Raw genomic sequence first — 26,407 nt, 5'->3', positions numbered from 1 at the left:
TTGCAGAAAACACAGCATGTGAGATAATATTGTCTTTGTTCTTTACATTTACAGACTTTTGAACTTCTAATGACTGAATCTGGTATAGACAGGGATAAATAACCTGTTTTTAAATTCCTCACCTTGCTCACAGACAGGCTCCCTTGGATCCTTTTGTGAACCACAGAAGTATAAGGTTCTATTTTAATCTAAGATTTTCAAACTTTAACAAATAAGCTCTGTCCCTCTGTAGTTTTTTTGCAATCAGCAAACTATTTGCCTTTGGTGAGCCTTTGTTTGGGTTTGTCAAGAAGAGATGCCCACCCATCTTCCCTGATGGAGCCTATTGTCTGGCATCTCCAGTCATTGCAGAGTTTAGCTTGTTCCTGTTATGATAACTCTATAACAACTGGTATAAACCTCTTATTATTTACTTGAGTTTTACCTTTCCAGACTGGAATGAGGATATCATCTTTTGTTCATCCATTGAATAACCAAACAACTTTCCCCTAATGTTCCTATATTTGTTCAGTCTTCCTTGTTCTCAAAACTCTAGCTTCTGTTGCAGTGCAAATTGATGGTTGACAAGTTTGGTCAGCAGAAGACTATGAGGTCTTGTGAAGGCTCTCCAATTTTATAAGAAATACATCCTCTGAATTCATACTAGCTGTATCATTAAAATAAACCATAGGAAAAATCCCTTACATTTTATAATAATTTATTTGACTATTTGAAGCTGAATATTGTCACTCAATTAAAATCTTTAAACATTGTATTCTTAAAGATATGTTTGTCATTTGAGCTTATTTCTCTTCCATCCCATTTTATAAATAATTCAATGTATTCATTAAATCTTCAGAACAACACTGTGAGAAAAGTGGATTTATACCTCTGCTTTTGAAAAGAGGGAGTTGATGCACAAGAGATGAACAGTGTGTACAACACATAGTCAGTATAAGGGAGAGCCAGATTTGAATTCCTTTATATAGCTTAACAATTCCTTAAAGAACTTTCTGGGTATTATATAAACATGTCTCTGTCACATTGGGAGTTTGGGCCACCACCATAGCATGAGTAATATAGGACCCTGTTGACTGTGCAAAGCAATCACAAAGATAGGATTTGGATTTTAGAATCATGGGTGGCTTCAAAACACGCCTCCTGGGGAAGCTCCGTTATTCCCAGCTTGTCTCACGTATACCTCACTGTGGAAAGGTTTCTCATGTAGGGGGAAAAACAGGTGGCTTAGTGGGGAACACCCTGTGGTAAAATATGCTTCCTTGTGGTCCCTTAGCTTTCCAATGTGTCAGCAAGAAGAAAAAGAATGAGCCTCTAAGGTCAATCAAAAGTACATATAGAAAGGCCAGGTGTTGTAGTTTATGCCCTTAATACTAGCATTGGGGAAGAAGAGGCAGGCAGATCTTTGTGATTTCGAGGCCAGCCTTGTCTACAAATTGAGTCCAGGACAGTCAGGGCTGTTACACTGAGAAAAAGCATAAAGCAAACAAACAAAGCAAACAGAAATTACTTATAGGAACAGATCTATGATGTGGTCAGATTATTAACCAACTTCGGCCTAGGTATGCTTCTAACTGCTACAGCAGCTGAAGTTCTACATCATTTCATATGTTTATATCAATTTTGGCTCATCAATGCTTAGTTACTAACCTGGATGTTCCATTGGCTGTTAATGATTTTCTGGTTGGGAACTTGGCAGTGTATGAAGCTCTCAAACTCACAGTCCAGGGTCACACGCATATATCACCTTTTCTTTGGTGTTTTCTTTCTTTTTTTCTTCTTAGCTTAATACATTCTTCAGTTTAGTTTCTCAGGGAAAATGTGACAGGAGATAGATGTTAGGATTTTTAAATTGATAACTATAATAAAATTTTCTTTTGCTTTTAAAGATAATAAAATCCTCACATAGTTCTATGTGGGGAAAAAATGTTTTGAATGAGACAGTAACAAGGCAATAGATAAGAGGTTGATACAGGTAAGATAAAAGTAAAATGGAGATTGATACTGAATAGAATAATTAAATGATAATGGGGATTCTTAAGATGTTTCTCAAAATGGAGATTTTTGTCTATATGGATCTAGTAAGCTCAGTAGGTAGAGAAAGCCTGAATGACCTGTCACAAAAAGGGCTCCTGCCTTGGATCCTCATTGCCTTGAGGCTCCTCAGTTGGGTGGCATACAGATCCCTTCCAGAATGGCCTCTGCCTCCATCCTCATTCATCCTTTTGACAGGATACACTATGACTGCTGATTCTGTCTTCAGAGCCTGGCACAATAGGTCCAATAAATCATTTGGAATAAATCACCTTGAATAATGTAAGAACAGTGAACAGTTGTAAAGTAAGTTAGTTCCTTACACATTAGTGCCTGATCCCCACTCAACTCCGACCCTTATATGAGCCTACAGAATAAGAGTTGTTTCTAAAAGTGGAGTTGCTTGTTTTGACTTTCCAAGTCTACCCCAGCAAGCAGTCTCTGGACCTTTGCAGCAGATCTTTACCAACATCAAAAGCTAAGACTCTGAATTATTGAATCTTAACTCCGTAAATTTGTTCTTCCTTAATTAGTTCTCACACGCTTCTTAGCATGGTTGGTAAGATAAGTATGAAAAGTAAGTCTACCCATTCCCTCTTGGTGCTGGCTTTAAAAACTACTTCATTTACAGCACACAAAAAAAGCAATAAATAGACAAATTATTCTCATCTACATTACCACTGTATGGCTTTTCTTAAGCCTCTGAGGTCATGAAAAGCACTACACTGAGCTTTAGAGTTAAAAGAATAAGAATGGTTAAGCTTTGAGAAGTATTTCTACAGGCCAGGAGGCCTCCTAAGCATGTGATGTGAAAATCTACTATTTCCTTATTGTTCCAGTTCTCTGTGCTAGGGGAAGTTACCAAATAACTTCTGAAAGTTCTCTTACTTAGCTAATAAGTGATGGAAACAGAATTTAGAGCTGAGTTTGACTCAGCACTCTGAATCATCATCATTGACTGCCATCTACAGGGGAGTGGAGATCCTCCCTGACCTTGTGAGACCTCCTTGTATCCTCTTCTGGTTACTCCCCAATCTGGCATGAATGGACCCATGGAGGGTACCCTTGTCTGTCAGTCACTTCTAGATTGTTTCTAAAATTCTTGACCTAGCTGCTTTCTGGGCCTTCTTACTGTGTCAAATCCAAGACAAACAGCCAAATATGGCTGGATGCCAGAGGAACAAGACAGAGCTTAGACACACAAGCTGCAGTTTTTGTGCAGGTAAATGACTGCCTCTTTGCATTGCAGAATGATTCTAGAGCTGGGAGGGAAAAGACTGACCCTGAGCTAGAGGTTTGAGAGCTTCATACACTGCCATGTTCCCAACCAGAAGTCAAAATTCATTTGTTAAGAGTTTAATTAACAAAACACCTGAGAAATAAACTGTAAGGAGGGAAGTGTGATTTGTCTTCAGACTTCAGATGTTCCCACCTTTATCTCTTTAGACACCCTGGGCAGGCTACTAGGGCAATGGGAATCTTTGGCAGAGAATGCTCACTTCATAGTAACCAGAACGAAGAGTGAGATGGGGGAGAAAGAAGAGACTGGGGTGAGGGAGCATGCTCTTGACCATAGACAAAAACAAGATCTGCCTTTCTTTAAGGACAAGTGACCTACTTCCTCCTTAAATAGGCTCTGTCTCCAAAAGGTCTGTTCAGATAGGAATTCTTCCATGGTTAATCCATTGATAAGATTAGCATGCTCATGATCTGATCACTACTCAGACTCTTACCTCTGGACTGTTGCATTAAGTACCAAGCCGGTAGCATGTGAGTCTTAAAGGAATGTTTTATATCTAAACCACAGTGAACTCCTTTGATTTAATGATTTCTTATTCTAGTTTGCAAGTATTAAATACTTGGCTTTGTTATGCCTGGTGTTGTTTGTATTCTGGCCTTGGCCTTGAAAAGTTACAGCAGACTTGCCTAATAGTTAAAATATTATTGGAGAGTGGGGCAGACAAGGATAGTACCAGAGTAAAGTACAGAAGTCTTTTATATTTTTCTACTTGCAGTAAAATCGAAGACATGAACTGGGTTCTTCCCTCTTGCAAATAGCATGCCTGTGAGAGCCGGTGTACAAATATTCTTAAATTAGTTTTACCTTTTATTTCCTAATAAGAGAATGAATGTGTAGTAGATAGCACCACACTGTTTTCAAGGAGTAAAGGAACTACTTTTCACTTCACTAATCAGAGTTGATGTCACCTTATTTTGACTTTCACAGTCAGTAAATCAGCATAATTTCCAGCCAAAGAAAACTGTAGTGAAAGTAAAAATGGCATCCAGTGGGATTAAATACATTAGTTAAAGTAATACCACCTTTCAACAGAAGAGCAGGGGTCAGTTCTTTCTAGGAAACAATGATACCAAACAAATATATTCAAATGATTTCAGTTATTTTTAAAGGCCCTTAATTAACTTAATTAAAATCCAAATCATTGACAGAAAATTACAAAGTAAATTACAATGGTCTTACCATGTATATTCTTTTTAAATTTTTATTAAATTGAAAGAAGTTATTTTACTTATTATTTATCCTGGGTATATGTGTGTGAATGTGAGCACCATTCATGAGTAAGAGGAAAACATGAGTAAGCCCGTTCTCCTGTTCCATTATGTGGGTCTTAAGTATTAAACTCAGATTGTCAGACTGCCTACTGCACATTTGTTCTTAAGGTAACTTTAAAAGATGTTTCATTTTGAATGGCATTTTTTTTTTACCATATCACATGTTAAAGCAGGATATAAGCGTTGAAGAAGTAACCTTTCATTCTGACCTTCCTAATGAGCCACCTATCATTACGGTAAGTGGTTTAGAAATGTGTTACCTCTTTCTACAAGGTATTTCATTATTTTGTTTTGCCTGAAAAATATGAATAAATTTGACAAAGAAAGAGTCTGTTGTAAGTATCTATGAGTGTGATTAGCCTAGAATGTTACCAAATACATCTCATTAAACAGAAGTAGCTGGGAAGGGCTGGGTTTAGCCAAAAATTCTGGATGGCCATAAGCCTGGGAATGTGGGGAGAAAGGATAGTAATAAAGACAGAAGAGAAGGATGGGACATAGACACAGTTCCACATGTGTCCTGCTAGGCACAGAAGATGGACACAGGGTTATTTCATGTTTTGAACAGCTTTAGATACTTTGGATTTACACTAATAGTTCAAGATATACTGATACAAAATGAAGCCTCCTGATCTATGTTCGTATACATAGGTCCAAAGCCCTTGGCTTGGAATTGAATGACAAGTACCTTTCTAGGTAGAAGCATTTTGCCTGATCTGAGCAAGGTCTATATACTCCGTAGTACTCTTTAGTAACTCTAGCAGGTATTGAGTAGGGGAGGGAGGCTTCTCATGGAATGAGCGATTACCTCTATCCTACAAAGGGACTTCTGAATATTTAAGAGATCTTAAAAGGAAAGTCATTAAAACAAAAACTCTAGTTCCTTTAAAAGAAGAAAGTTGACAGAATGTACCTTGTGAAGTGCCAAACTGGGGGTGCCTTTCCTAAGTGACTACTGGAGAGAAGCTAAGAAGCCAGGCTGGCTTTGCCTAGTCATGTAAGGTATTCATTGACTTCTGGGGAACAAAGAATACAAGAAAGTAGTAGGAAGGGCAGGGATTGCTGTAGAACTGGCTGTTCTAGTTGCAAACAAAGAAGTCATTGTAGCAAACTTTATTGTTTGCAGAGAAAAGATGGAGACAATCTCTTAATACAAGGCATACGTCCTTAAAAGGTATTCCTCTATTGTCTTTTTGTACATTTGGTTTGAATTTGTGTAATGAATTTAAAACATGTAGATTATAATTTGCAAAAGATAACCCTCTACACATGACATACTCTGGGAGAAAACTTCATCTGGATGGTTAACCCTGAAAACAACAAAGCAGCTCAACTCATGATAGAAGTCAGTTCCAGGAATCCTGAGTTTAGTTTTAAAAGGTCACTAACAGGTATGTTGGTGCTGATCCTTAATCCCAGCACATAGGAACCAGAGGCAGGTGTATAATCTGGGAGTTCAAGGCCAGCTAGATCTACATAGCAAGCTCCAGACCAGCTAAAGCTACACAGTGAAAACCAGTCTCAAAAACAAACAAAGAAACAAACAAAAAACTCCCAAACAACAACAAAACAAGACAAAAACCAAACTAACCAATCAAATAACAAAGAGGCCCCTTTCAATAAGCAGTTCAGTTCCAGCCAGCTCAAGTGACAGTCCAAAGGAAAGGTCTGATATATATATAGTCACAATACCAGAACTCTCTAAGTTGGTGATAAACATATAAGGGTTAAATGTCTTTACCACCATTAGTTCATGAGATGCTGTATAGATGATGTTTTGTGAAGAATTAAGACCACATAGGGTTCAGTGCCATCTGATGGGACTGAAAAGAGAAGAGGAAGGGGTTCTTGAGGGTGGCACATGTTTTGCTGAAGGCAGAGAAGAGCATTTGGAGGATAAGTACCGGCATTTCCTAGCTATGTTCCCCTCATGGAAACAAACAAGTCCAAGACAGTCTTGGTCTGCCAGGAAGTCAGCACAGCACTAATACCCGAGCTCACTGCTTTGAGCCTGAATTATCTGTGACAGACTTGATGGGACAGTGGTCGATATCTGAATATTATGGGGGAAGCAGACATCAAGGTTTTGGAGAAAAATTCTGCATCCGAGAGATGAGTTTGGCCTTGAAGAAGTGCAACTTCTTAATGAACTTCTGAGCAGGGTGGATATGTCTGGTCAGAACTGTTACTGGACATTATACTTTTCCTCACAGATACACATCTTAACTATTGTCTAAAGACCACAAACTGTTTTCCTTCTGCACTAAAAATTATGATTCTTGAGGCTTAACCTTTTTTCAACACAGTTCCTATGTGTGGAACACAAGTGTTCTTGATCCTTTGTGGTTACTAGGTATTTCTGATATGTTAAAGAACATTTAGCAACAAATTACACCAGATTGTATAAACCTGCCATAGTCTCAGAGAGCTTACTAAATCATCAACCTGTGTGAGAATCTTATTAAAGATGTTTATTAGTAAACAGGAATCTAAATTCCCTGAAAACAATCACAAAAAATACAGAAGTATTTCAATTTTTAGAGGCCTTTCTTTAGCCAACTATCACTCTTAAGCATGGCTGTTCTAGAAAGAGTCTGGGTCAGAATAACTTTACCCTCAATAGTGCATATTCACCTTTATAGAGCTTAGACAATACTGTTCAGTAAGTGATCCAAAATGGTGCAAAGAAATCTAGGTTCCCAGATACTGCCCTTATGATCCAGTGACTTTCACAGATGATGTAGCATCAAGGCATCAAGAAATACTGGGAGACAGGCAAGAAATACTAGAAACTAAGGGAGTTTACAAATCATATGCAAACTCATGTCATAAGAGGCCTTTATCTATTTCTTCTCTGAATTGCTTTCATACCATAGTCAGGGTACCTCTGATTGTCTACAAGGCAAGGACTAAATGTCTGCAAGCATTCTCACTTTGAGTGAATGCAGAATCCTATAATCTCTGAGTTTGAATGGGAATGCAGAATCCTATAATCTCTGAGTTTGTTTGACACTTACTTTGGAATATAGCCTTGTTTCAGACTCAAAAGGTAAATTAAAACAGCTATGGCTACATGAACATATGAGTCTAAGTAGGTAAGGAAACAGTCTATAGCTTCTTTCATAGTGAGAAAGTAGCTCTTATACTGTCCACTCAAATATGATTTTGTTGTAGTACTATACAAAGCTTAAAGTCTTTAGAAGAAGCAGTAAGTTGAACCCTCAAAGAGGCCAGTAGGTGTTTTAAAACAGAAGAGATCTAAGTTTAAGAGGAAGCTGGGTAAATTCTAGGAGACTCAGCAATCAGATTGAATAGGGATTCTGGATAATGGAAATCATTTCATGCCTTTGAACAGGCTGCTGCTGTTTGGTGGTTGTCACCAATCCTAGTCCAGTCCTGGAAATAGGGTGTGATATTTAACAGGCAGGGAACCAGACAAAATAGAGGTGCAATCATGCAATAAAAAGGCCCCAGAACTTCCTCAAGGAAGTTTGCTTTGTTCCTTGTTGTCTCCATTTGAGGTGACAAGTCCCTGTTATCAGATGCCACTGCACCCTGCCTGGTCCTTTTTGTGACATAGTTGTAAAGGTTCTGTTTTATGTCAGGTTTGGCTCTGATGCCATAAACATCACACAGCAAGTACTGTAGCCTTAAAAATCTCTGTATAGTACCAGGTAATACTAGAATACCCATAGGCAAAGAAATGCCATCAAAATCATTACTACTCCAAAATCCTGAAAAAAATGGAATCTGCTACTTCTACTCCCCAAATGACAGGATGTTCTTCTTTGGATGAAATCCTTGCCCATTTCTTCATCCTAAGCAACCAGTTTTTACTAATACTAGAAAAGTTCTTGTGAGGTGAAAAGTAGTTAAACTTGGATTCCCTGGGCTACATGTAAAAGTTGTTTTAATGAAGTTCCATGATCATTCATATCTTGACTGATTTTCAAACTATTTAAGATGCATGTATATGCTTTCCTCTGTTGGCAGTGACCTTATTTAAATGTTATTTGTTAATAGAAGAAAGCCTTACAGTTTTCATTGGATCAGATTCATAAAACTCAGTTAGAGCTGATCAGAAAAACATCATTTAACTAGGAGGTCCATGGGACATAGGTCTGGATACCATAGAAATTGCCTGCAGACAGAGTAACTGTTCTTGAGAATTTGAGGAAGTACACACTGCAGTGTTATGGAGCTGCAGAAGAAACCTTTGGTTCTCAGTCCCTCTCAGCTTTAGACAGGGTACAAGGCAAATGTGTTGTAATAGAAGACAGAACCTCAATATCTTTATATATATTAAGGTTTGCTTTTAGCTCTTTCTCTCCTCAGTAGAGTGTTAGAGTGTGGATCCCTGGCTAAGAGATTTTCAAGGATGTCTATTCCTCTGTACACATGGACACAGTATCTCCCCACTGTCGTGAAGTGAATCACCAGAAAGTGCCATCCACCCATCTAGACTGTGCATACTGTACCCCAAGAGCACAGTCTGCTTGCACTGTGTTTAAACTGTGAAATATGTGTGTAAAATGAGAAACAAGAGGATTAACTAATGAGTAGACTTAGGATATCAAAGAGCCCAAATTCAGGATGTTTCATGGAGGAAAATATTCACATATGTAGGCTGGGAAGTAGTAGAGAAGAGACATAACAGATGAGATGTATCCAAGCTAAGCTCCTCCAAGATGGGCCTGCTGAGTTCCTGAGTGGATTGAGAAAAGGGGACACAGATGGGGGAAAGCAACATGAATGACACAGAAATAAGCACAAGTCAGATGTGGGGGAGGGTGAGAAAGAATACACACAGGGCATTTTGATCAATGAAAGAGATGCCCATTCATTCTCTCACTCCACAAATATGTACTGTTTAGAGCATGCCCGGTCTTTCTCTAAATGCTGAGGAGATAGAAGAGAACAGAATGAACAAAAATATTTGTCCCATTGGAGATTACATTCATATGACAAGAAAACAGAATGTGTGTGTGTGTGTGTGTGTGTGTGTGTGTGTGTGTGTGTGCATTACATGAACAGAGGTCTGGAAAGATGGCTCAGTGAGTAGAGTACAAGCACCAGAACCTGATTTCCATTCCCCAGTATAAAAGCCACACGCAGTGGCAGGAATTTGTAGCCTCAGTGGTGGGGGGGGGGGGGGCAAAAATAGGCACAACCTGGAGAAAGTTTTGTTAACCAGTTGCTGAAATGGTAAGGTCTAAGCTTTGAAAGACTATCTCAAAATCAAGGTGGACAGTGACAGAAGAAGACACCTAGCATCAATCTCTTGCCTGCACACATGTACCCACATGTACACAAAAATACACAATGTTCTGCTCTCTCTCTCTCTGTGTCTCTCTCTTTCTCTTTCTCTCTCTCTGACACACACACACACACACACACACACACACACACACTATCCTTTTCCTTGCAAGTTATTATCTTGGTAGGAGAGAAAAGAATAAACAATAAGCTGCTGTGTTCTGTAAGGATTCACCTACCTGAGGTGGTGAAGAAACGAAGGAAGAAAAGACAGACACACAGACACAAAATATTTGAGGTTGAGTGAGCTGGTCTATCTAGTGGAAAAACCATGACATTGGAAGTTCCACGTGTTATTTATATACCGTTTAAGGGGAGGTGGGATTATTACATAGAGCTGAACAAGGAGCCAGGTTTAGCTAATCTTGGTAGGTGAAGTCTCTGTAGGAAAACAGACTACAGGCCATAAACATTCAAGGGGAATAAGCTATGGTGGCTTTCTGCACATCCTGTCAACATTCACACCATCAGCCAGGGAAAGCTTTGCCACCATCATAGGACTGGGGCATTGGTCTTTGGCATGACTGTAGCCATATCAACATCACACATTCACTCGGGACTACACTCCTTGTAATAAACATGTAAATAATTATAAGTAATTATCTTGTATAAAAGATATGTGCAATGTGAAAACAGAGAAAGGAGGCAGTTGGGAATTACAACTTTGAGAGCACTGTCAGGGCCCATGGTTGTTAAGAAAGGCGACATTTGAACAAGACTTGGAGGCAGTGAGAAAGTCAGCTTTGTAGAAGATTTGCTGAAGGACAAGGAACAGAGGGCCTAGCAAGTAATGTGAGAGACTCTCAGTAATAGGGTTCAAGAACAGGTGGTGGCTTACTGTCACTATCAAAAACTTACACTCAGGGCTAAAAGGAAGAAGATTGTGCTCAGAGAAAGATGTGTGCATCAAGATCCCAGTGAGGTTGCACTGTCTACTAATGATGAGCTCTGAAGCCGTGAGCTACCATGAGTGACACAATTAGGACAGTGGCAGAAATAATTGGAGAAAAGAAAAAGGAGCCTGAATATGCAGGCCTTGCAGAGATGGCCTGTGTATATTAGATGGAAGGAATATTGGAGAGCCTGGTCCTCTGCTCATAATCAAGCAGTTACAACTTTCTGGAGATGAGATGAGAATTTACCTGGGAAGTGGGGTCAGCAAATAGCACTACATGCCTGACAACTCACTACTGAAGGACCTTTGGTTAGGAAGGGTCAATGCACTTAGGGAGAACTCTGCAAATGGCAATGAGGAAGGCACCTGCCCATCTTTTAGGTCCAGCAATGAGGGCTAGGGGAAGAACACTCATCACTGCTCATAAGTCAACAGTGGAAGCACAGTCCTCATGAAAGCTACTGCTCTGCAGGGACTGGACGATAAAGGGTGCTTTGGGAAGAGACTGAGATACAGACAACTCCTCTGTAGTATATACCAAGAATTGAGTGGGATTTACCAGTGGTGTAAAGAAGATAAAAGGTAGACAGAGGTTCCACAGAGTCACAGCTGATTACAGTAAGGGAGAGCATCTTATAGTGATTGGTATAATCAAGGAAAAGTATTAGTCCTGAGGAGCTCAATGGAAATTGTTCTGTACTTAATTTTGTGGGTGCTTCAGGGGAAGGGAGCAGGTGTTCAGAGATTGCTGTTGAAGTCTGCAGAAGGGAGAAAAGAGGCCCGAGGAAGCCTGTTCTTGCTCAGGTATTAGAGGCTTACTCTAGCTTATCTCTTCCCAAGTGGTAGATGGGATTTCCTTGTGTGTCTGGACTACTCTTGACTCCTAGTGATAAAACTGATTGTCTGAGGTACAAACCAAGAATTCTTAGCCAGTGAAGGTACCAAAGGACATTTTCCCAATTGGACTAATAGTGTCTCCTTCCTGGAGGATTTTGCTTCTTGATAGATGTATTTGCTTGTGTAATATCTAAGCTATAGACCCAGACATAATATGCAAATATTTGAATAGAAAATACAAGTAGCAAATAACAGGCAGACAAATAGCTCTGCAGAGTGAAAGAATTAGAATACAAATTATAGAAGGAGTCAGTTGTAAAGGGATTAATTATGCCTGCAGTGAAGAGGAAAGGTCTTTTGATAAGACATGAAATAAGTGTGTCTAAACTGGAAGTCGAAGGACTCCCTGAGGCAATATACCAGAAGGAATGCTGAGTAGTCTTCGGGTATCAGGGGAGAAGTGAGAGAAGATGCTATAGAGTTAGCAATAGTTTGTTTGTTTGTTTGTTTAATGTTGTTTAATAGTCTCAATATGTGGGTGCTTCCAAAATGTAAATATGAAAGTCTAATACTGGATGTGACAGTATTAAAAGGTGGGGACTCGGGAAGATGACTAGGTCATAAGGGGACTTCTTCAAAACAGCATGCAATTCATTTTGCTACCAGCAAGTCACTCAATTAAATACCTGTAATAACATGTTACTACTTCCCAGGAGAGGAGAAATTATACAGGATATGGATTGTTTATTTTTACTTTTGAAAGTTTCTATTCATGGAAGAAGTAATATGATCACACTGTATCAGGAAATGAACCTGGAAAATGTATCTGATGACTTTACATATGTATGTACATGTTTATATATGTGCATGTTTGTGGAAGTCGGAGGAAACTAACTGTCCCATCTTCTGGTTTGTCTCAAATTTCTCCCTTACCTCATTTCTCTACATGTTCATTGTGTAAGATATACTTCAGTTACATTCATCTGACTGTAACTCAGGATTTCCTTTTATATGACATCTTATATTTATAAAATAAACTTTAGATGAGACATACATAAATCTAGAACTAGCCTTGGTGTTGAGGGTAGGAAATAATTTAATATATAGAATAAGATATAAGATACATTATTAACATGGAGTTCTAACTGTACTAGTATATTGGGAATAGTATTAATTATTAAGAAAGCCCTAGACTGATATCACTACCCTGTCTATTCTCCTTCACAGATTGAATTTGAATGAAAATGGTTCTAAAGTCTCATATGTTTGAATGGGTGGTTCCCTGTTAGTGGCACTGTTTGAAAAGGATTAGGAGGAGTTGTTGGAGTTGGTGTGGCATTCTCGAAGGACGTATATCACTAGGGGTGGGCTTTGAGGTTTCAAAAGCTTATGCCAGGCTGACCACAGACTAACTCTCTAAAACTGTAAGGAAGCTCCCAATTAAATGCTATAAAAATTTGCTTGATCATGGTGTCTCTTCGCAGCATTAGAACTATAAATTAGAATATATATATTCACCAATTGAGCTCAATCAATATGAAAGGCATTATAATTACTTACCTTTTCATCTAAATTGAAGAAGCTATGCAAATTAACCAAATACTTTGTAGGCTTAAACACCCTAATTTGGCCACTAAGTAGCTAAATCCAAAAACATATATAAAGTGTCATTAGTTCACTTTTTAAAAGCCATATCTTGCGATTTAATGTTTTCTGTGTATTGTTTGGAGAAAAAATATTTTATTATTATTATTAGGTATTTATTTCATTTACATTTCCAATGCTATCCCAAAAGTCCCCCCCACCCTCCCCACCCACTCTCCCACCCACCCACTCCTGCACTGGTTGTTCTTTTAACAAATAATATTCTAATTTGCAAATTAACTGTACATTTTATTGATATAACATTTTGAGTGAGTGTACAGATTCTGAAAGACCCATGGAGGCAGTGCTGTGTCTACATGTGGACCCCTCCCATTTTCTGTATAGGCTGGTGATGCCATTCAGTAATGTTAAAACAGGAAACAATGAATGTTCATTCAACATTATGCACATGTGTTATAGCTAAAGCATGGGGATTTTGTTGATCATTAAAATAAATCTTTTATAAACTGTATCTTAAAACAGCCCCATATGCTAAGAGAATGGTACAGGCTAGATGTATGATCTTCACCACTCACGTCCCACTAATTCAAATTCTGCTTTTAAAAAGTTCTTTGGTTGTTGTTGTTGATCTTTACTCAGAGAACAAGCGGTGCCTGTGATTTGGGGAGTAGTACCCCTAATCCATCAGCAAGCAGAACCTCAGCTGAGTTCATTAACAGAGCCAAGGTCAGGGGAGTAGTGGTGACCAAGGACCAACCTGCCCTCTTCCCTAGTCCAGATTTGGCTACCAGGGCAGAACTGGGAGTTAGCAAGTGAAAGGCCACTGTGAGCAGCACTTTATGCTTTTGCCTAATTAGTAAGCAACTCAGAGCATCTCCTGGCAAGAGGTCAGGGAAACAGTTGAAAAGAGGATCCAGCCTCCCCCCCACTAAGCACTAGCCAGCAGACCTGATTCATGTCTCAGCAAGAGGTTCAGGCAGAACTTTCAAGCTAAAACTCATAGTTATCCTGAGCATAGAAAAAAAAATGATTCTTGCAAAGGGCGGAAGCATGTAGGGGGCTGGTAGGCATTGAAAATACTAAACACCTTCTGGGGAATGTAGCATCCTCACTTTTAGAGTCGGAGAATGAGCTGACTTTAAGGTGGATGATAGGAAAACTGCTGACCGGGTGCTTGTATTTAAGCTATGCCTTAGGGTGCCTGGGGTTACTGAGTTTTCACTTAAGGACTAACATTAATAACTCCAGTAAAATCCAGTAAATAAAATCCAGTAGCTTTGAGGGAATTGTCTTTCTGTTGTTCTCAACTGCATGGGGCAGGGGGCTGTCTTCTCGGGAAAATGCTCAGTAGTCACAAGGGCCTACCATGCCTGTTCCCGGGCACAGTAGCTGGATGACATTGGGTTGAGAATTAGCTTCTCTAGACTTTCTCTCACCATCCAAAAAAACAGGACAGCAGTGCCACCCTCAAAGGATTTTTTTTTTACCATCATTGAGGCTCAATATAGAGCCCAACATGGGGTAATTGCAGGATGAATTTTTATTGTGTTAGTTTTCCTTAATTGTATTTGAAGGTGAATATAGATTTGACTTTTCAAGTGACAGGATCCAGACTTTTGAAATGCAGTGTGAAGAAAACCATTTCTAACTGAACTTCATCACCATAGGTTTTTATTCATTTTCTTGTTTATTTTATTTAAAACCAAATTCTGGACTGAGAAGTGGGACATGGCTTGGCTTGTTGGGCACAAGCATGAGGACCTGAGTTCAGATCCCATGAATTCACATAAAACCAGGCTAATAATGTATGTCTGTAGTCTCATTATACCAGTGGCAAGATGGGAGGCAGAGATAGGAGAATACGAAGAAGTTCACTGGCCATCTGACTTGAGTGAGGCGTTTGGTATAGTGAAAACAAGAAACCTTTTACAAACGATAAGTGTAAAAGTCACACACAGAAACAGACACACAGGTTTACAGAATTAAAAGCAAGCTGAATTCCTTACACTGCAGGTGTTGCCTTGCGGTTTTAATCAAGTGCACACCTGCAATATGACTCTTGGTTTGGAAGGTTTGATGCAGACAAAGCATTTCTCTTACCAGAGGACATTTTTCTTTTGCCTTTTTAACCAAGGCATTTTTCTGGCCTGAGAAACACTGTGTTTTAGGTTTACTGTTGTTGCTGTTTGTTTTTAAAGTGGGAGAACAGGAAATTCCTACCTGCCAGGAATTGAAAAGGAAAATAGGAAGAAACCCCTAGAACTCACTTGATCTAGTATATTAAGTTCAAAACATGTAGGGTGGAAAGCTGGTGAATATTTGGCTTTTATAGAAAGGGAGTGTGCCTCATAAACAGGATAGTTGGAATGTATGGAAAAGTTCCAGTTAAAACAAGACACAAAGCACATGACTAACATTGCCTTTCCAACTTAGACAAATGCAGCCCTAACCAGAATTTACCTCAGAGTGGCCTCTGGAACCTTCTTTGAGTCCTGAGCTGTTGATGGTTTTTAAAGTCTAAGGCTTCAGTAGAAAGCTGTGCTGGGAGATAAGTGGTCTTGACCACACCTTTCTTCTTAAGTTTGTCTCACTTTCCTAGTAGGTGAGTGTCTGAAGGCAAACTGACATGTCAAATGAACAACCTACTGCAAAACCAAATTGGATCCTTTATGACAACTTGGCCCACCCAAGAATTTCATGACCTAGGGATAAATAGAAACAGCAATCATCAGGCAAGCAAATACTCATGTTGTGTGTTCATCTGCTTTATACATCAAATGATATATATCAGGGTGTATGTGGAATGTGATCTAAACATAACTGTCTATCAATTCATTTTCAGCACTTACCTAGGCTTCAATCCATGCCCCAAGTCAGCCTGTGAGGAAAGAGTCCTTCATCATTGACAGCTGGGGGAGAGAGACTTCCATATCTTTAAACCACTAATCGCTTTGTTCTTCTCATTGCTCACTCCTGAAACATTCAGGGCTGGTGGTTCTCAACCTTTCTAATGCTGTAACCCTTTAATACAGTTCCTCATGTTGTGGTGACCCCCAAGCATAAAATTATTTTCATTGCTACTTCATAGCTCTAACTGTTGTTGAATGGTGTCTCAGGTCCTAAGACCATCAGAAATCTGTGTTTTTCAATGGTTGTGACTTATAGGTTGAGAACCTCTGGAGGATTTAGGCTGGTCTTGGCCTTTCTTCTCCCTGGGGAGTTCCAGTTTATACCAATGACATAACTGTAATTGTAATTAATTATACTAGTGCCCTGTTAAATGTAAAAAGTGCCTGAAGATAAAGCATAAATAAATAAAGCACCCAATGGGCCCACTAGTCATAGCCTTTCAAACTAGTTATTAGGTATAAAAATACATTATAATGAAGACTTCTGCTATGATCCTCTCTGATGAGGCCTCTAGGGACCATGAAGGTTACTTGTAGTTATATACTGGTTCTTCTTGAAAACTGGTATTCAAATTTATGCCATCCTAGCCCAGTGTAATAGACTCATTTCGGATTGTCCCAATCCAACCAAATGGTCAGACCAATAACTAGGACCAATGACTAGAATGTGCAGTGTTATTACAACATTCCAGAACCTGCCCAAAGTTAAAATGGCCTTTTCCCATTTTGCTTTCTTAATATAACTGCAAGAACTATTCACTGGCTAGATAATGAGAAGGTTGAGTCTTGTCCTTGAAACACAAGATAACATATACTAAGGGCCTCTCGTCTGGATTAAAGGAGCAAGTTTTCCTGACATTCATAAGAAAGTTCCACACTGGGCTTATTCCAACGTAAAAAAGGAACACTTTCTGAATGGAATTTTGGCTTTGATCTGGGCAATCAAAGAATAAAAATAGATGTAGTGGTTTTGCATCTGATGAGAATATGAGTAAAAAGCGTTATTTAGTTCTGTATTATCTCATCAAATTGTGAGAATTCTTTTGAAACAAATTTAATTTTCAAAATAAATTGTATTTTCAAAAGACTTTCAAAATAAAAGTTGTATTTTCAAAATAAATAATGTCACTAGGGTATATTTGTTTTCATGAATTTGGAGAGTCATGTGCTTCATGCAGATGTGGATTAAGAAGCAAACATGTTGCCTTTTAAAATAAATGTTTGGTAAATGAAGACTATTTTAAAATGTAAGTATTCAAGAGCTGTTATAAACCCCAGGAATTAAATTTCCAAATTAAGCTTCACATAGAATTCTGTTTATTCACTGCACACTGAATAAATGCATTCATTATGCATGACCCGGGTACCAGGGATATAAAGAAAATACATTATAGGTATACAAGAGAGTTCAGAGGATTAGTACAATTGCTACAACCTGAGTTGGATCTCTGGAACCTATGTAAAGGTAGAAGGATAGAGTCAGCTCTGCAAAGTAGGCTTGTGACATGTACAAAATTATGCTCATCATCAAGGTACAGGCATATATACATATCACATACACATGAAATAATGATAAATAATAACAATAAATTAATTAAATTAATCTTTTAATAAAAAATAAAATAAGTTTAAAGAGTCTAGTCATTTTCTCCAAGGCAACGCAAACAAAATGTGTGTGTGAGTGGGGTGGGGGAGTCTTTACTTCATGCTTGTGAGAGAAAGTGTCATAATTCTTCTAAAACCATGTACTTGAATATTTTGTCTCTCTCACTAATTTTTTTAAACTCTCAGATAAAAATTTGTTAGTTAATATCTCTGTCAATATTTTAGTGTGTGACTTCTAAAAGCAGTGGGTTAATTAAGATCAGGATATGTGTATTCTTAGCCTCAGATGCAGCTCTTGAGTGTTACATACAGACAGACTCAGAAAGGAGTGGATCTTCTTTGAATCTTTAGCATTGACTTTTCTGAGACAAGTTCTCTCTGGTCTGAAGATGATGATGGAGATATTTACACATGCTAGGAAATAAGCAGGAGAGGCAAAGTAAAGAAAACGCCTTTATGAGAACCTTTCACAGAAGACGCATTAAGCAACTTTGTGATAACTCTCTGTCATTAGAGTGATTCATACAACCATCATCACTGCAAGAGAAGCTGGGAATTGTGACATTCCAGTTCCTGTCAGTGCTGGTTTAAACATCTTGGGTATAGTAATTTAAATGGAACCAGCAGACCAATAGTTTATCGCTATTTGGGGTAGACCATTGCAGATGTTGGTGGCAGTCCACCTAAACTTCTTTCATCAGATGGTCAGTTGCCTGTGTTCTGCTTTTGAACTCTGTTGTTTGAATTTGTTCCCTTTCCCAGATTTGCTCTTATTCCAAGGAGCTACATTTCAATGTTAAAGGTCAGGCCATTATACCCAACTCTACCCTACACTGGCCGGCCTACAACTTTTGAGCTTGAAGTTAGACCTTGCCTCAAGGTTGGACAAAATTGTGATACCATTTGTGCTCTGGGTTCTATTACTGTGCCCTCCCCAACCATATTTCTCAATAAACGAATACTAAGAATCTCTGTATCTCTTCTCATAGTGACCTCGTTTCTTCAGTCTCTCTTCATATACTACTAGTAGTTAAGCATTACCATATCACTTTCTCTTCTTCTAAAACTGCTTCAGAATTCCCAATCTGAAAATTCTAACCAAGAGGCCAAACATGAGAAGAATGTGACTTTCACTCTCACTGAATTCACAATGCTGTGAGATTTTCTACATGTACACATATATGTGTGCACACACATACATAAACATCTATACATGCACACACCAGCAGAAGAAGGAGCCGAGCCTACAAAATTGCTTTCCCGATAGACATACTGATTTTCGTTGCTTTGAATTGAATGCTTATTTACAAGTTTGAAACAGATTAAACAATATACTAAATAAAGGAGTCTGCTAGCTGACACTACTTACTATATTATGTTAGAGACTAGTAGCTTCTGACTCTATAACTTAGGAGTAAACTACACATATACAAGTAAATTTTTAACTATGTATAAATAGATATAACAAAGATATATTTTGTCCATAAGTATTAATTTAATAGTTAAAGCTTTGATATAGATATATTGTAACTCTTTTATCTGCTTCTTCATTGGTTCCAGGGGTAGAATTGTTTCCACTAGTCTATGCACTAAATAAAACAGTAAATGAAAAATTGTAGCTTGCACTGTTTGAACATTATACCTATGAAGTCCAAGCATGAACCCATTGGAAGAGAAAAAAGTAGCAGACCTGTGTCATTTTCTCATGGCCTTTGTTTTGAGGCGTGGTTTCAGGAACTAACTTGCTCATCTTAGCCTTCATAGTTTCCCTTCTCAGATACTCTTTCAAGAGATGTTTTGCCTCCTCCTGTCTTCTCTGTCCTGTTGCTTTTCTGATCCCTACTACTCTTTGACTTTCACTTCTCATGCCCAGTTTTCAAAGAAGTTACTCCCTTCCTAGTCTTCAGTTTTATAGGGACATTTAGGAAACAGTAGCTCAAACCTTGGAATAACTAGATGATTCTCATGTTTGAGGCATCAGTGTTTTTCTTTGTTCCTGTCTATGTATCAAATAGCAGCATACATTGAATCTTTGTATTAAAAAAGCTTCAGTAATTAGGTTCAGAATCTTGAGAGTAACTGTAACAAAACCATGACACACATTCATAGGATATATGAGTATAAAGAAGACCCTGGAGTTACCCTTCAAATTTACACAGACTGTGTGTCTGATTTGACTGTTATCAAAATATAGTGTTGACTTTACTTCAATTTAAGGAAGTAGTTTTATATAATTATCCAAGCATAATTTGACTTGTATGATAATTGAGAAAGGGAAGGAACAGTGCCTGGAAAATGTACTTTCTTACAAATCATGCTGTCTAACATTAATAGAAGAATCTGGAACAAGTGCTTCTAAATATCAAAGTCTACAATGCCTGTTAATCCTATTTGTTCTGTGAGCCAAAAAAAAAAAAATCCCAACAGATATCATTTTAATTACATAAAATTTTCAATGTACAGTCTTTACAGCAAGAAAATAACACTGGAAATCTTGTTTCTAACCTTCATTTGGCCTGATCATTTGATTTGAGGAAAGCTCTCAGTCTAAACACCAAAATATCTATTATGCTGTTTGTTTGGGAAGCGTGTTGGGGTATGCTTGTTTGATTTTGTTTGGGGTACTTGCCATCTGTTTAAGTTTCTTCACTTCTACTGACTAGATAGTCTTAAAATATTTGATTAAGTGATGGCTACTAAACAAAGAAGACTGAGCTGAGCATTATGGACATGTAGTACCTGATCTGTCTGCCCTCTGCAGGTGATGGGTCCTTATTATTCCATATATGGACATTCGTAGACATCATTTCATATGTATCACAGTGAAAACATGAATAAAATGAATGTGTTCTCAGAGAGCTTCTGTAATTTGGACCTCTGTTGGGCCCAGCTTTTACTCACAGGAGTAGATTGGCATATGTTTCCTTAATTCCCTTGTTTTTAATAATCATTTTAAACAACTAAGCTGAGTTCATTATCTTTTTGTTCACCTATTTATCTATATTAGCTACAGTTTACATTTTTGTCTTATGACTCAAGACACTCACATATTAAGTGCAGACAGCAAAGTATATTTACTACAGATATAAACACATACCATTATCCTATATGGGAACCTAGAACTAAACACAAAAACACACCTACATATAAAAACTTAGGACACTGACAAAGCTGTCTCTTGTGAGACTATGCCAGGGCCTAGCAAACACAGAAGTGGATGCTCACAGTCAGCTATTGGATGAATCACAGGGCCCCCAATGGAGGAGCTAGAGAAAGTGCCCAAGGAGCTGGGGGGATCTGCAACCTTATAGGTGGAACAACAATATGAACTAACCAGTACCCCCCCTCCCCCAGAGCTCGTGTCTCTAGCTGCATATGTATCAGAAGATGGCCTAGTCGGCCATCAGTGGAAAGAGAGGCCCATTGGTCATGCAAACTTTATATGCCTCAGTACAGGGGAACGCCAGGGCCAAGAAGTGGGAGTCGGTGGGTAGGGGAGTGGGTGGGGGAGCGTGTGGAGGACTTTTGGGATAGCATCGGAAATGTAAATGAAATAAATACCTAATAAAAAATAAAAAAAACTACGTACAGGAGCACATATAATTAGTGATGTCAATTATAACATTATAACAGATCCTCTACTGAGTGCTTACTATGCTTGCCTACTCTATTTTAGAGCATCATTGCAGAAATAGGTGGAAATGGGTTAGATACCCACTAGAGGGAGAAAATGAAATTGTAGGGGTTTTAAGGCACATGTTAGTAAGTGGCAGCTCTGTGAAAATCTGGTGTTTTCCCCAGTAACCATTTAGAAATGCTGCCCCAATATACCTGCTCCTTCTAGTCTCATAATGTGAAAATTGCTCATAGGTCAAGGTATAACATTATTTAGAAAGACAATAAGTCATTAAATTCTTTACTGGTTTGTGTCACAGAGAAATAACACAGATTTCAGGAGACTATAAAAAGGCCCAACAGACGTATTTGGAGTTGTATGGCTTTAAATGTTGTCACCATGCACATAAGAGTACTTGTTACAATCAATACAAAACTATCTTTCCTAAGAAAGTTAAGACTAGATTATAAAGAACAGTGTATATAAAGCAACAGCACTGGACAAAAGGCTGAACAAGCAGACACTGTAATCTTAGATGAGGGAAGAACTCCTCAAGCCCACACTCTAATGAGGTGTCAGGGCAGGACCCCAGGCTGCTAGGAAACCACCTCGTTCTTGTATTAGGAATGAAAAAGCCAAAGAGCCAAACATATCCAGAGGCTAATGACAAATGCCAGAGTCCTAAACAACACGTGTGCATTGAGCTCTCTCTCTCTCTCTCTCTCTCTCTCTCTCTCTCTCTCTCTCTCTCTCTCTCTCTCTCTCTGTGTGTGTGTGTGTGTGTGTACACATGCGCCTATGAGAGAGAGAGACAGACAGACAGACAGAGACAGATGGAGAGACAGAGAGAATTACTAACAGTTCACTCAGTGACAAGAAATGCCATAATTAGTATGTTATTTAAATTTTAGACATATTCCTAACTTGCATATTTTTTAATTAAAGAGCACTCTCTGAAAATTTTGTCAAAGCATATCTGGCAAGTATAACCATGGCATTGTACAGAAATAATGTTTGACACTGTTCCCATGGAGTTCAGTTCCCTACCTTCCCTAGGTCTGCAAAACCATTTCTAGATCCATGTCTGGGCTCAATCTTTGTCTGTAGTTATGTAGGCTCTAATGTCAGCCCTGGGATCTGTGATGCATCTACAGGACCAAGTTCCCTATCCATCTTGACTATCATCTTTCAGGTATATGAGTTGGAGAACAGGGGTTGGCCCTGGAAACTTAAAATAAGAGAATACAGAGAAAATTTCTTCAGCTCTTCATGACCACTCAGTTGGGTAGTCTGGCATAGGGACAAGAAGATGGCTGCTACTTCAAAGCCAGCTTGGGCTATAAAGAGTTCTAGGCAAGATAGAAAGGGACAGAAATTTTTGCTTGTAAATTTGCTGTGTTTCGTGTGTACTGTGGAAGGAAGTAGGAGCCTAACAAAGCTCAGACCTGGAGGAACTTAGGTCAGAATTAGACAAACATTAGCAATAATTACCAGAGCCCTAGGCCCTGCTTGTTCTTCCAGGATTCTGCAATCTTAACTGGCAACATAAAGTTGAGTCAGACCCATTTGAGTATAGACTGAAATACATGTCACTCCGTGTTCCAGTAAGGTCAAAGTCAGCACCAGTAAAGGTCAAATCACCTCTGAATCTTATTTCTTGTTGCTGTAACAGTATATCTGATATTAAGTAATTTATAAGAAATGTGTTTCTCAAAACTCTAGAGGCTGGGAAACCCACCATAAAAGAGCAGACATTCCATGCTTGGTGAGGATCCTCTGTTTCACGTGACTGAGACTAAGAAGGCAAAAGGGGGCAGCCACAGAGAAGCCTCTTTTAAAAGGGCTACAGACTCAGAGTGGAGGAATCTCAGACACAGTTACACTCTAAAGACCCCCACCTTAGCCACTGGATTAGAGATGCAGAACACTTCCACAAGAGTTTGGAATCGATGTGCCTGATTTCTAGACCAATTTTATTTTTCTTTCTGGAAATAAAACTGAAAGGTCACTCTGTCTTCTGAATATTTTAAGAATTATTTAAGCAGGATTTTTTTTTTTTCAGACTAAGCCAGATGGATGATTTGGACCAGGGAGTCTCCATATTTAGATGGCTAAGCTGGTAGTGAAGGGAGCCCAAAACAGAAACTATTTTTAGTTCTTGGAATTCTAGACTATATCTAGGAAGATCAGTGAAGAACTCTTGGAGGTATATATATATATATATATATATATATATATATATATATATACACACACACACACACACACCACACACATGAGAGGGTGTTAGGGAAGAGTATGCTAGGCTTAATGTAGAGCCTGCCTAGGGAAGTCAGGGGAGGGTGCACATAGCCTGACACTCTGCTATAGTTAGTACCTCTCTACTGTAGTTGCCGCCTCCACTCTGCCCACTTCAGCACCTGTGCTATGACACATGCAAGTCAGAGCTGTTTCACCCTGAATTCCAAATGTTTAGGAAAGTTGAAAGAGAGAAGAAAAGTTGCAACGTGAATTTGATGGACTCTATCCCTGTAAATTCTCACAATCACAAGTCATTATGTCCATAAGAATACATACTTCAATGCTGAATGCACTTTTAAGGAGAGAAATACAGATTAAAATATGTGAACCAAGATAGCAAAGAGGGTACTGGATGACACAATATAGAGCAATACTTTAAGAGCCCCACCCCCATCTCTTTCCATTGCTCTAAAATAGAGAGAACCATTTTCACCACATTCCCATAGCAATTTGATGAAATCTCCTGTTACATAACCTGCATATTCTCTTCCATCTAAACTGTAAGTGACTTGTAGTCTTGATGTCTACACTTCATTCACTGTGTGCCTATGAGTAAAGTGGAGGTAAATGATTCAGTGCCTGTAGGCCATCTCAGGTTAAAGGATAAATTATAGGACCATTAACACAAGAAAAACTGGTACATGTTCATTCTGTATTAGAGTCTATGTGTCTATGTTTACCATAATGAACCTTGTTATAATCAAGAACGGAGTACATGGATAGGAATAAAGGCAATTTCCAGATACAAATATCTATTCAGATACAATCCAGCATAGGAATCAATGTTCTTAATGAGATCCAGTCTAAAACACCACATTGAATTAGCTAAAAGGGCTTACTCAATTGAACCATCCTGTGTCTAAAATACTGATTTATGTCATAGTGTCTAGATCTGTATTATACAAAATAATATTGACACAATCCACTCCTCCTGGAACTACTTTAAATGTCCATCAAGATTACCTCTCAGAAATTTCCCTCACAGTGACTCAGCGTGACTTTACCTGCTAACATGCTCATTTTTATGTGAAAACTGTCAGAAGGAAGAGCACCTGCATGGCTCAGATTATGAACTATGACTTCAATGAACTGAAACTTTAAGGGTCCCCTTGCAGTGCAGCTGCACAGCCTGTAGTGAAGCTTAATTCCCAGATAGCACAATGGTCACATTTCCATGCTCCTCCTTTCTCTCAGTCTTAGAAAATTAAATGCTAGCTACCCAGATGCCCATCAATGGCAATTAGAAGGTTGATGCTTCCCAAAGAAACTATACATTATTTGATACTATCTATTTCTAACAAAAGGTGACTCTATTTCACTTTTATAACTGCAATTTGAATTGTGTTCACTTTCCACATTTAAAAAGGAAAAAAAATAAAAGCCTAATGGTTCATCTTAACTTGAATTTCAGAACACAATAGATGTGGCTCTGCAAATGTGGTCTCCTGTGCCAGGTGCCTCCAGCTGGGTCCGGAATGCGGATGGTGTGTTCAAGAGGTGTGTCTTGTTTTTGTTTGTTTGTTTGCTTGCTTGCTTGCTTGTTTTTGCTGCTTGCTACTTTTTAGTTTTTTCTATCCTTAACTTCCTCTCTAGCCTGATTTCATTGCCCCAATATTCTGTACATTAAGGATGCATCAGGAACAAGAAAGATATTGCTGAACATCAGGAAAACTTTATTTGGTTTTTCTGTGGGAAAGCAGATTATCTGGCTGAATATAAAATCAATTGTAATGTTTTTGTTAGAAAAAGTGTGGTAATTTTGACAGGAGTGTACACCATTTATGCTTTCCATCTGTTCTATAGCAAAACTTGGCAAACATATAATAACATTGATAGCTCAGTAGACTTTGATAAAAGATTCTTGCTGCAATTTGTAGCATAAAATTATAGCCTGTTTGATTGCTCTTTTAATACTTGCTTATAAAAGAAAATCAGGATTATTTGTTGTCCATTTTGCTTCTTTTTACATGAAATACCAATAGTTCAGTGATTTCATAACACTGTATAGCAATTTCTTTTTACTTATAGAAAATGTGATGCCTTTATTTTCACACTTAAATCTGTTCACAAAGTATTGTGTACATTTAAATCCTATAGAGTAGAGAATAATACACTGTTATTGTTAAGAGGTTAATGTTCTGCATTCTGTGTAGAAAAACAAATTGCAACAAAATTCTTAGTAAAAATTATAATGTTATCTTTTTGTCTTGCTCTAACATTGTTTTATAAGGTTTTTGAACTCTTAAGTCAGAGTTACCTATCTCTCTATACATAATATTTCCCCAAGGTGCCATCTGCTATATTGGAGTTTCTTTTAAGGTTATTTGGGTAGTTTGTAATTACTTATGCAACTTCTGGGCATTGCAACCAATGGGCTTTCAGAGACTTGTGCCTGACATGGATATGAATCTCTAGTTTTACTTCCTTTAATTTATCTCAACAACTAAACTCCCATCATCTTGTCACCCTCCGTTTTCTTCCTCCTCATGAATGTAGCAGGAAGACAAAGACTAATGAGAAGTAGCAGGGATAATGAATATCACTCTCACCTGTGAACAAGTCAGGGACTACAGTGTAAGGGATTCACATACAATAGCCATACCGAAAAGCTACCTTTTCTGCTGACAGTCTCATGGTTTCCTGTGTTCTCTGAGCTTTATCATAGGAAAAATCAGACGTCATTAACTAACAAGGAAGTACTTTGTCACCACCCATCAAGTC

General features: G+C 38.4%; 1 protein-coding gene across 1 annotated transcript in view; it reads left to right on the top strand.

The window, feature by feature from the left end:
* Window positions 1–26,407, top strand: part of Itgb8 (integrin beta 8) — a 75,474-nt gene that overhangs the window by 4,575 nt on the left and 44,492 nt on the right. The window contains exon 2 of the mRNA NM_177290.3: window positions 25,098–25,183. Within this exon, the coding sequence (NP_796264.2) occupies window positions 25,098–25,183 (86 nt within the window). The remainder of the gene's footprint in view (window positions 1–25,097; window positions 25,184–26,407) is intronic.

Source organism: Mus musculus, chromosome 12 (assembly GCF_000001635.26).
Source record: "Mus musculus strain C57BL/6J chromosome 12, GRCm38.p6 C57BL/6J".
In the NCBI taxonomy this organism is placed as follows: Eukaryota; Metazoa; Chordata; class Mammalia; order Rodentia; family Muridae; genus Mus; species Mus musculus.
Note: the sequence above shows the minus strand (reverse complement) of the source record. Positions and strands in the feature narration are given on the sequence as shown.